Source organism: Nannobrachium achirus, assembly GCF_963921795.1.
Source record: "Nannobrachium achirus genome assembly, chromosome: 11".
In the NCBI taxonomy this organism is placed as follows: Eukaryota; Metazoa; Chordata; class Actinopteri; order Myctophiformes; family Myctophidae; genus Nannobrachium; species Nannobrachium achirus.
Genome location: NC_137820.1, coordinates 61126828 through 61138866, shown reverse-complemented (window position 1 = coordinate 61138866; position 12039 = coordinate 61126828). Strand labels below are relative to the sequence as shown.

The following is a 12039-nucleotide window of genomic DNA, read 5'->3' as shown; positions in this document are numbered from 1 at the left end:
CACTTTGAGAACCACTGTATCATAGACACAAACAAAACAGAAAAAGTATGGCACCACCTCTGTAAGGTAATTTAATGTCTAAAATACATTATGAGTGCTTGTCCAATAGAATAGAAAAATTGCTGAAGGCTGAATGATACAAACAGAACACCCATTTAATAATAAAAAAATCAAACCTCGGTTCGAATTGAAGCGGTGGACAGATAAAACTTCTATTCTGAATGTATTTGGAGAGCTGGTATGACAGTTGGTATAATAGGTTTAAAAAATAAAATAGATTAAAACACATACATTAAAATAAGAATTTGTAATTAAATAAATACATAAATAAATATAAAGTGTTTAAATAAAACAGATAAACCCTGAAGGCCAAATTATCATGTGAAGCTTGACCAATCCTCAAAGTATCCATTCATCTGACCGGGAGGAACACCGCACACATATTCTAGATGTACAGGACATATAAAGCCTATTCATTCTGAACTGAAATGACCATATATGGACATGGGACACACATTTTGCTTTTTGAAAAAGCCTATTCATTCTGGACTGATATTTTACACGTACGGGACAGGAAAAACCTGTTCATTCTGGCCTGGAGTGACCATATATGGACATAAGGTAACGGACATTCTGTTTTTGAAAAACCCTGTTCATTCTGGACTGAGATCACCATATATGGTAATTAAACGGACATTCTGTTTTTGAAAAAGCCTGTTCATTCTGGACTGAAATGACCATATAAGGGCGTGATACACACATTCATTGGAAGGTAACGGACATTCTGTTTTTGAAAAACCCTGTTCATTCTGGACTGAGATCACCATATATGGGCGTGATACACACAAAGCCATTCATTGCGGTTTCCACCGCTTCAAAAAAAAAAAACCAGATATAGCCATAGGCTAAATAAAAATAAGAATGTAGCCAAACTACTCATTTGAAAGATGTTACTTTTACTCCTTTATACATTTGGAGTAGCCTAAAGGTAACATTTGTGCTTCATAAATATAGTTGAATAAATTAAAGTGTGTAGCATTAAAACTAAGTAAATGTATCTGAGTTAATGTGAATCATTATACACCTGTGGCTGTGCCAGCAATAGGTTTTTAGATAAGTGGTTCTCAACCAGTGGTCCTTGGAGGGGTTCCAGGTGGTCCCCAGCTAAATGATAGGGAGTTGGTAGTAACCATATGGACCCTTATATACCTTTAACTCTTGATAGCATGAAATGAAACCAAACGGTTGCTCCTCAGCCCGTTCTGCCACCAGCCCCCACCAGAGGACGCCTTGTTCCTGTGACCACATTTTTTGCTAAATGAAATTTACATCAAGAGAGTGCTGGCGTCACAGACTTGATATTTGCCTTCTAGGCAGCGATAGAACGGGGGGTTGACGGTAAATAACAAGAGAGGAGAACCGAGAAGAACGATATCACGATTTTTACCCCACATTTTAACGGCCAGAAAGAAAGGCAGGAATAACGGAATAACTGACCGGTGCTGATCGTGGATGCTCCAGCGTTTTGGGGGGGTTTTGGGGGTGGTGGTGGGGGGGTTTTGTTCAAGGTAATGATGACAAACGCGGCTTTGGAAACAACGGAGAAGAGCGCCTTATTGCAGTCGCATTAAGGGGGACTTGACACGCAGTGCACACGCGGCAGGGCGCACAGACACATAACATAACGGTCTCTCTCGTCCACTGAGCCTCCTCCCGGGCAGAGGCTCATGGACAGAGTGTCCACAGCGGCGGGGGGCAGCAGGTTGGTGGTCGAATGCCGTTCGCAGGAGGAACACAAGCGTTTATAGATGAATCTGTCTCGGGATTAATTGGTTTGACCAAATGGCTTCCAAATATGCGCGGCGCGACTCCAGCAGCAGCATCAGCAGCGGCCCCGGTGCTTGTTGTTGGACTGTCGGCCCAGGGATAAACAACAAGACGGGATGGAGAGATGCTGATGCTGCGGGGTCCGCTTTGGTCCTCCTAGGTGGAAGGAAGACACGGGCGCTGGACGCAACGCTGGCCAGGTGCTTTCTGACCGTTGGGATCCTGCTGCTGCTGATGCAGTGCTCCTTGGCTGCCACTGGTAAGATGTGAATGAATGACCATTGACCAGGCTGCTGGATTTGTGCTGTGTGTTTGTCTCAGTTGTTGACCAACCTGTTGTAATGGGCATTGTGTTCTGTACTTGGCCAAAATATATGGTCAGATCAGTCACCAAATGGCCGTTTATCGAGCCCCCCTCCTAATGTATTTGGAGAACACGTTGAGAATGAATAGGCTAGACTTTTTTGTTGTTCAGTGTAGGCTGGTCTGAAATTGACAATCATGTTCTTCAAGCGGATTTCATTATTTTATAAAGTTGCAGTCAACATGTTTTGAGCTGTTTGTTATTTTGTGGTGAACTGTTTTTATGTTTTTTTTTAATTGATGCACATGTCTGGTCCACTTAGGGTTTGTAGGCTATACGTTATTATGTGTGTGTCTATAGTCATTTCTGTTTTGTTTTGCTGGACTGAAGCGTTGCGCGCACCGGAACAGAGGCGCATCGCTGATTGACAGTGGCCTGTGGTGGTAATTAAAGTTATTATAACTCAAACTAGAAATACTGTTCCTACGAAACAGTGTGGGCTCACATGTAACACCCTCTATATGGGCACAAAGATCTACCCTTTGGCTGCACCTCATTGGCTAAGGGCCCTGCCTTTGTACTGTCGAGGAGAACTTGACTGACTGATAGATTACTCATTTTTGAGGAGAACTTGACTGATAAATAATGAAGATATGTGTTCTCGCTTTCAGCGAGCCCACAATGAATTAATGAAACCAAACCCACCCATACTCAATATCCATAGCATCTGTGGCCTAAGACTAACATGATCTAAATCAATAGGCGAACAGACTTGTGGACTTAGCTACCATGGACAGCTCCGTAAGGAAGACGTTTCATAGCTCATGCTCTCTGTATAGCCATGCACAGAACAATAGTGTCAATGGATTACATGTTTTATTGGCCCAAGAGAGTCCATTTAGGAGTAGGGCCAAAGAGTGTGTGTGCTGCTTGAATTTACGCACAGGCATTTACCCCCTTTACCCCAGTATCCCTGTTCTGCGAAAATATTGGCCATAAATAGCAGATCTACAAGCTCGCGGTTTTGAGCTTGTAGATCTACTTGTAGTTCTGGGTTCATTCAGCATCGGAGCGGGGAGCAGATTTTGATTTTCGATTTTAAAATTTCAAACCCTACATTGTAAATTTCAGCCTTTAGGATGTTCAAGCATCTGTGAGGTTTTACGGCCTATACCAAAGTCTTAACATTCTCAAGATGCAACTACTGTTTGACTCCTGTAGACCTATGTCTTACGTTGCAATGTCATAGGAAACACAGGCCTACACATGAATACTGGCCTATTTTATGGTCCATATACAGGGTTATTCAGGCATTTTGACAGCAGTTAAATGCAGCTGAAGGTAATAACTTAACACATCTTCTGCCTAACCTGACCACAGACACGTTTACTCTGGTTAACGGTGCCCCGCCACAGTTAACAGGGCTGAGTTAACTGTGGTGGGGTTAGCTGGTTACCATTGTAACCAGGTAAACAGCTAAGAAACTCCATATCCCATGATGCAATGCGGCCGCCATGTGACCAAGTTTCACTTCCTCATTCAGATCAAGGAAGGTTAGGCAGGAACAGACAACACCCGGAAGTTGGCACACCATGGGACCCCGCCTGGACGCCGCCATGACACTTTTGGGTGGCGGAAGTGACGAAGTGCTCATAGACGCTAATGTTATTTTGGGTGGCACTTCCGCCACCCAAAGTGTCATGGCGGATGACCATGGAGCCTAAAATGACGAAAATGACGTTGGTGACTGTTCTTGCTGAGACCTTCTTTGATTCAGATCCATACTGTCCATGCTGGAAAAACAGCTGTTTTCTCCCATTTTCTTTTCTTCTCTCCTTACGTTGCGCAACGGGTTCATTTCAGCTCTCTCTCGGTGGAAATCGCATTGGAAATGGATTATGTTTTCCCCGCACGAAAGAACAAACGTAGCGCGGCCACGAAATGCGCGTGCACGGAGGCACTCCAGAACAGGTACCGGGAATTATTATACCAGTAAGACTCCCTAATCGGGAGATAAGCGACAGTTGGTCGCTTATCTCCACAAATAGGCCAAAAGTTTGTTTTACCAATTATCAAGACATACGGGCAGTTGACAGTTTGCCATGGTTACTCATTGAAGTTGAATCTCCATATATGGAGATAACCTACGCATCACACTAAGTCTGACCTCACCAGCCCATATTTGGGCATGAGCAACTTATGTCTCCATATATGGAGATATGATGACATCACACAGTCCTCATACGGGCAGTTGACAGTTTGCCATGGTTACTCATTGAAGTTGAATCTCCATATATGGAGATAACCTACGCATCACACTAAGTCTGACCTCACCAGCCCATATTTGGGCATGAGCAACTTATGTCTCCATATATGGAGATATGATGACATCACACAGTCCTCAGCCGATGATGTGGCGTGATGTCATACAATACACAAACGAGCCCTACAGTATAAAGGGGCAATTCTTGCCAGGAAAGAAGCATTTCTTCGACTCAGACCTTATCGCCAGGGTTGGCTTATAGCAGCTGTCGGTAGGACCAAATATGGATTCTGTTAGTGTGGATCTCCTAACAGGGCATCATCTGAGATACAATCCCTTTTATGCCCATATATGGAGATCCCTAACAGAATCCCTTTCATGCCCATATATGGAGATCCCTAACAGAATCCCTTTTATGCCCATATATGGAGATCCCTAACAGCATCCCTTTTATGCCCATATATGGAGATCACTAACAGCTAACAGAATCCCTTTTATGCCCATATATGGAGATCCCTAACAGAATCCCTTTTATGCCCATATATGGAGATCCCTAACAGAATCCCTTTTATGCCCATATATGGAGATCCCTAACAGAATCCCTTTTATGCCCATATATGGAGATCCCTAACAGAATCCCTTTTATGCCCATATATTATGGAAAAATCCCTGCTCTGAGTATCTGACATCAGTGTGATGTCACCTGTTTATGCCCATATATGGAGATCCCTGCTCTGCGTATCTGGTTGCTATGGTAAACAGTTGGTTGCTAGGGTAAAAAAAACATGGTTGCTATGGTAAACAGTTGGTTGCTAGGGTAAACAGTTGGTTGCTAGGGTAAAACCATGGTTGCTAAGGTGGTTGCTAACGTACACTAACAAACCAGCAACAACAGACTGTTGCCACAGCAACGTACACAAAGGTTTGTGTACACATGTGGTGTGATGTCATACTGATGCGGAGATATGAGCAGGGCAAAGGTGTGACGTGTGACGTGTGACGGACGGACGGACGGCTGGTGGAGGTTTTCATAGTAAACTGCTCCCTGACGGTCGCAATACCAGTAAGACTCCCTAATCGGGAGATAAGCGACCGTTGGTCGCTTATCTCCACAAATAGGCCAAAAGTTTGTTTTACCAACCAGTAAGACTCCCTAATCGGGAGATAAGCGACCGTTGGTCGCTTATCTCCACAAATAGGCCAAAAGTTTGTTTTACCAATTATTACACTCTATGTGAACATTTACACCAGTAAGACTCCCTAATCGGGAGATAAGCGACCGTTGGTCGCTTATCTCCACAAATAGGCCAAAAGTTTGTTTTACCAATTATTACACTCTATGTGAACATTTACATCAACAAATCCCAAGTACAGGGCATCATCTGGGATACAATCCCTTTTATGCCCATATATGGAGATCCATAACATAATCCCTTTCATGCCCATATATGGAGATCCCTAACAGAATCCCTTTTATGCCCATATATGGAGATCCCTAACAGCATCCCTTTTATGCCCATATATGGAGATCACTAACAGCTAACAGAATCCCTTTTATGCCCATATATGGAGATCCCTAACAGAATCCCTTTTATGCCCATATATGGAGATCCCTAACAGAATCCCTTTTATGCCCATATATGGAGATCCCTAACAGAATCCCTTTTATGCCCAGTTGGTTGCTAGGGTAAAAAAACATGGTTGCTATGGTAAACAGTTGGTTGCTAGGGTAAACAGTTGGTTGCTAGGGTAAAACCATGGTTGCTAAGGTGGTTGCTAACGTACACTAACAGACCAGCAACAACAGACTGTTGCCACAGAAACGTACACAAAGGTTTGTGTACACATGTGGTGTGATGTCATACTGAAGATATATGACATCACACCGTACACAAACAAAGGTGTGACGTGTGACGTGTGACGGACGGACGGACGGACGGACGGACGGACGGCCGGTGGAGGTTTTCATAGTAAACTGCTCCCTGACGGTCGCAATCAACAAATCCCAAGTACTGGTTTTTAGGGGTGCTGAGTGTGGCGCAGCAGCGTGTCATGCATTTTCTGACACGCGTGTCATGAATCTCCTAACAGGGCATCATCTGGGATACAATCCCTTTTATGCCCATATATGGAGATCCCTAACATAATCCCTTTCATGCCCATATATGGAGATCCCTAACAGAATCCCTTTTATGCCCATATATGGAGATCCCTAACAGCATCCCTTTTATGCCCATATATGGAGATCACTAACAGCTAACAGAATCCCTTTTATGCCCATATATGGAGATCCCTAACAGAATCCCTTTTATGCCCATATATGTAGATCCCTAACAGAATCCCTTTTATGCCCATATATGGAGATCCCTAACAGAATCCCTTTTATGCCCATATATGGAGATCCCTAACAGAATCCCTTTTATGCCCAGTTGGTTGCTAGGGTAAAAAAACATGGTTGCTATGGTAAACAGTTGGTTGCTAGGGTAAACAGTTGGTTGCTAGGGTAAAACCATGGTTGCTAAGGTGGTTGCTAACGTACACTAACAGACCAGCAACAACAGACTGTTGCCACAGCAACGTACACAAAGGTTTGTTTACACATGTGGTGTGATGTCATACTGAAGATATATGACATCACACCGTACACAAACAAAGGTGTGACATGTGACGTGACGGACGGACGGACGGACGGACGGACGGACGGACGGACGGACGGCCGGTGGAGGTTTTCATAGTAAACTGCTCCCTGACGGTCGCAATTATCAAGACATACGGGCAGTTGACAGTTTGCCATGGTTACTCATTGAAGTTGAATCTCCATATATGGAGATAACCAACGCATCACACTAAGTCTGACCTCACCAGCCCATATTTGGGCATGAGCAACTTATGTCTCCATATATGGAGATATGATGACATCACACAGTCCTCAGCCGATGATGTGGCGTGATGTCATACAATACACAAACGAGCCCTACAGTATAAAGGGGCAATTCTTGCCAGGAAAGAAGCATTTCTTCGACTCAGACCTTATCGCCAGGGTTGGCTTATAGCAGCTGTCGGTAGGACCATATATGGATTCTGTTAGTGTGGATCTCCTAACAGGGCATCATCTGGGATACAATCCCTTTTATGCCCATATATGGAGATCCCTAACAGAATCCCTTTCATGCCCATATATGGAGATCCCTAACAGAATCCCTTTTATGCCCATATATGGAGATCCCTAACAGAATCCCTTTTATGCCCATATATGGAGATCCCTAACAGAATCCCTTTTATGCCCATATATGGAGATCCCTAACAGAATCCCTTTTATGCCCATATATGGAGATCCCTAACAGAATCCCTTTTATGCCCATATATGGAGATCCCTAACAGAATCCCTTTTATGCCCATATATGGAGATCCCTAACAGAATCCCTTGTATGCCCATATATGGAGATCCCTAACAGAATCCCTTTTATGCCCATATATGGAGATCCCTAACAGAATCCCTTTTATGCCCATATATTATGGAGAAATCCCTGCTCTGAGTATCTGACATCAGTGTGATGTCACCTGTTTATGCCCATATATGGAGATCCCTGCTCTGCGTATCTGGTTGCTATGGTAAACAGTTGGTTGCTAGGGTAAAAAAACATGGTTGCTATGGTAAACAGTTGGTTGCTAGGGTAAACAGTCGGTTGCTATGGTAAAACCATGGTTGCTAACGTACACTAACAGACCAGCAACAACAGACTGTTGCCACAGCAACGTACACAAAGGTTTGTGTACACATGTGGTGTGATGTCATACTGATGCGGAGATATGAGCAGGGCAAAGGTGTGACGTGTGACGTGTGACGGACGGACGGACGGACGGACGGCCGGTGGAGGTTTTCATAGTAAACTGCTCCCTGACGGTCGCAAAAAAAGCCTTGGCAGTGAATTGTGTATTGTTTTGGCGACGCGATGGCAGTTGTTGTGTTAATTGCGTGTGTGTTTCATTTATAGTAGGTGTTTCTGTGCACCAGAAATAAATGAACTATTCATGTTATTACCTTCAGCCTTAATGTTTACCAGTCAAAATGTCTACTGTGAAAAAGGTCTGTTCTGGGGTCTGTTTCAGTTACGAGTATGGATCTTTATACAAACTGGTTGACTGATTACTATACTGGCTGGCTGACTGGATTAATTATCTTGCTGTCTGATTGTAGTGGATGGCTTGACTTGCGGACTGATTGTTGTCAAACAGACTGGCGTCCTTGTCACAATAGTCAGATGATCATTTGGAACAAGGCCCATCTATACTATAATTTTGCAAATGTCTGTCTGTCTGTCTGTCTGTCTGTCTGTCTGTCTGTCTGTCTGTCTGTCCCAGCGTTTCTCCTCGGTGGCTGGAGCAATTGATCTGAAATCGCATCACCATCAGCATATGAACACACCTGACATAACTGTGAAGGCCGTTTGTCACTTTCACAAATCGTATGCTGTATATTAGCATTTTTATGCTGTATCTACTATCTATTCTGCATCTAGCATGAGGCACATCTATTCTGCATCTAGCTTGAGGCAAAATGTTTAACCAGCTCTGTGTGTGTGTGTGTGTGTGTGTGTGTGTGTGTGTGTGTGTGTGTGTGTGTGTGTGTGTGTGTGTGCAGGCAGGCGGGTGTGTGTGCAGGCGGGTGGGCGGGCGGGCTGGGGGGGGGGGGGGAACAGTATCTCTGTAGCCATTAAACGAAACGGGTTTCTTACATTGATGCTCCTACATCATGCAAGCACCAGTTAAAGTTACTTTCCATCCCTCATATACTGTGTGCACAGTGCACATCCCATAACCCACACACTGCACATCATTTTGGAGCTCATATCTTTGAACGGGTAAGGGCTAGTGTTTGTTAATGCACCAGGCTTGTAAAATAAATACATATTTTATGAATTAGAAATATTAATTTCATTGAGGACACTAGGATGGAGGCCAAGACATTAGATTAAAACAAAACATACATTTATCTTCCCTCCTTCCTCTTAAAAACACTTATGTTGCAATGATTTTTTCCGGCCAATGTCCCGCGTTGCCATGGTTACCATAGACTTCCATGTAATTGTGCAAGTGTGTAAAAAGTGCACGCCCATGCCTAGATGATGCTCCACGTGTGTAGATGCTGTTCACAGCTTTCAAACAAAAAAATCCGCTTGGAAATCCGTTCAGGCATTCATGATTTATCAGCCATTATGTTTTCTTCAGATGTAAACAAACATGGCTGCCATGTTTGAAAGAATGGGTTGGTATGGGGGTTAAACATGCAATTTCGCGATCGCGATCATGCCTAATACATTTCTGGAGGTCCAAAAAAAAATTTGAAAAAAAAATTTGCCCATATATGGAGATCCCTAACAGAATCCCTTGTATGCCCATATATGGAGATCCCTAACAGAATCCCTTTTATGCCCATATATTATGGAGAAATCCCTGCTCTGAGTATCTGACATCAGTGTGATGTCACCTGTTTATGCCCATATATGGAGATCCCTGCTCTGCGTATCTGGTTGCTATGGTAAACAGTTGGTTGCTAGGGTAAAAAAACATGGTTGCTATGGTAAACAGTTGGTTGCTAGGGTAAACAGTCGGTTGCTATGGTAAAACCATGGTTGCTAACGTACACTAACAGACCAGCAACAACAGACTGTTGCCACAGCAACGTACACAAAGGTTTGTGTACACATGTGGTGTGATGTCATACTGATGCGGAGATATGAGCAGGGCAAAGGTGTGACGTGTGACGTGTGACGGACGGACGGACGGACGGACGGCCGGTGGAGGTTTTCATAGTAAACTGCTCCCTGACGGTCGCAAAAAAAGCCTTGGCAGTGAATTGTGTATTGTTTTGGCGACGCGATGGCAGTTGTTGTGTTAATTGCGTGTGTGTTTCATTTATAGTAGGTGTTTCTGTGCACCAGAAATAAATGAACTATTCATGTTATTACCTTCAGCCTTAATGTTTACCAGTCAAAATGTCTACTGTGAAAAAGGTCTGTTCTGGGGTCTGTTTCAGTTACGAGTATGGATCTTTATACAAACTGGTTGACTGATTACTATACTGGCTGGCTGACTGGATTAATTATCTTGCTGTCTGATTGTAGTGGATGGCTTGACTTGCGGACTGATTGTTGTCAAACAGACTGGCGTCCTTGTCACAATAGTCAGATGATCATTTGGAACAAGGCCCATCTATACTATAATTTTGCAAATGTCTGTCTGTCTGTCTGTCTGTCTGTCTGTCTGTCTGTCTGTCTGTCTGTCTGTCTGTCTGTCCCAGCGTTTCTCCTCGGTGGCTGGAGCAATTGATCTGAAATCGCATCACCATCAGCATATGAACACACCTGACATAACTGTGAAGGCCGTTTGTCACTTTCACAAATCGTATGCTGTATATTAGCATTTTTATGCTGTATCTACTATCTATTCTGCATCTAGCATGAGGCACATCTATTCTGCATCTAGCTTGAGGCAAAATGTTTAACCAGCTCTGTGTGTGTGTGTGTGTGTGTGTGTGTGTGTGTGTGTGTGTGTGTGTGTGTGTGTGTGTGTGTGTGTGTGTGTGTGCAGGCAGGCGGGTGTGTGTGCAGGCGGGTGGGCGGGCGGGCTGGGGGGGGGGGGGGGGGGAACAGTATCTCTGTAGCCATTAAACGAAACGGGTTTCTTACATTGATGCTCCTACATCATGCAAGCACCAGTTAAAGTTACTTTCCATCCCTCATATACTGTGTGCACAGTGCACATCCCATAACCCACACACTGCACATCATTTTGGAGCTCATATCTTTGAACGGGTAAGGGCTAGTGTTTGTTAATGCACCAGGCTTGTAAAATAAATACATATTTTATGAATTAGAAATATTAATTTCATTGAGGACACTAGGATGGAGGCCAAGACATTAGATTAAAACAAAACATACATTTATCTTCCCTCCTTCCTCTTAAAAACACTTATGTTGCAATGATTTTTTCCGGCCAATGTCCCGCGTTGCCATGGTTACCATAGACTTCCATGTAATTGTGCAAGTGTGTAAAAAGTGCACGCCCATGCCTAGATGATGCACCACGTGTGTAGATGCTGTTCACAGCTTTCAAACAAAAAAATCCGCTTGGAAATCCGTTCAGGCATTCATGATTTATCAGCCATTATGTTTTCTTCAGATGTAAACAAACATGGCTGCCATGTTTGAAAGAATGGGTTGGTATGGGGGTTAAACATGCAATTTCGCGATCGCGATCATGCCTAATACATTTCTGGAGGTCCAAAAAAAAAATTGAAAAAAACATTTTTGAAAAAAATTTTTTTTTTTTTTTTTTTCAAAAACGGCCCAAACTCGGGGTTGGCACAGCACTAGTACCAATACAAACTCGGGAAACTCGGGGTTGGCACCATATGTGTTAAGTCTGACCAATCTACTCATTCTTGATAGCCTATATAATTTTTCTATTTTTAAAAGCAGGCATTTATGACTTGGGGGCATGACTCTTTTTCATATACCTGGTAACTCCTACATCCAGCTTCTTTTCTTTGTCCTGTTTCCATAATTCATACCAACAATTCTTTGAGGCGGATGTGTGTGTGTGTGTGTGTGTGTGTGTGTGTGTGTGTGTGTGTGTGTGTGTG

The 12039-nt window shown here is 43.5% G+C and overlaps 1 protein-coding gene across 1 annotated transcript in view; it reads left to right on the top strand.

Annotated features, from left to right (window-relative positions):
• Nucleotides 1–1842: 1842 nt before the first annotated feature.
• Nucleotides 1843–12039, top strand: part of LOC308294503 (UPF0606 protein KIAA1549L-like) — a gene marked incomplete at both ends in the record, with an annotated part of 143320 nt that continues 133123 nt past the window's right edge. Inside the window, one exon of the mRNA XM_080737237.1 lies at nucleotides 1843–2086. Within this exon, the coding sequence (XP_080593363.1) occupies nucleotides 1843–2086 (244 nt within the window). The remainder of the gene's footprint in view (nucleotides 2087–12039) is intronic.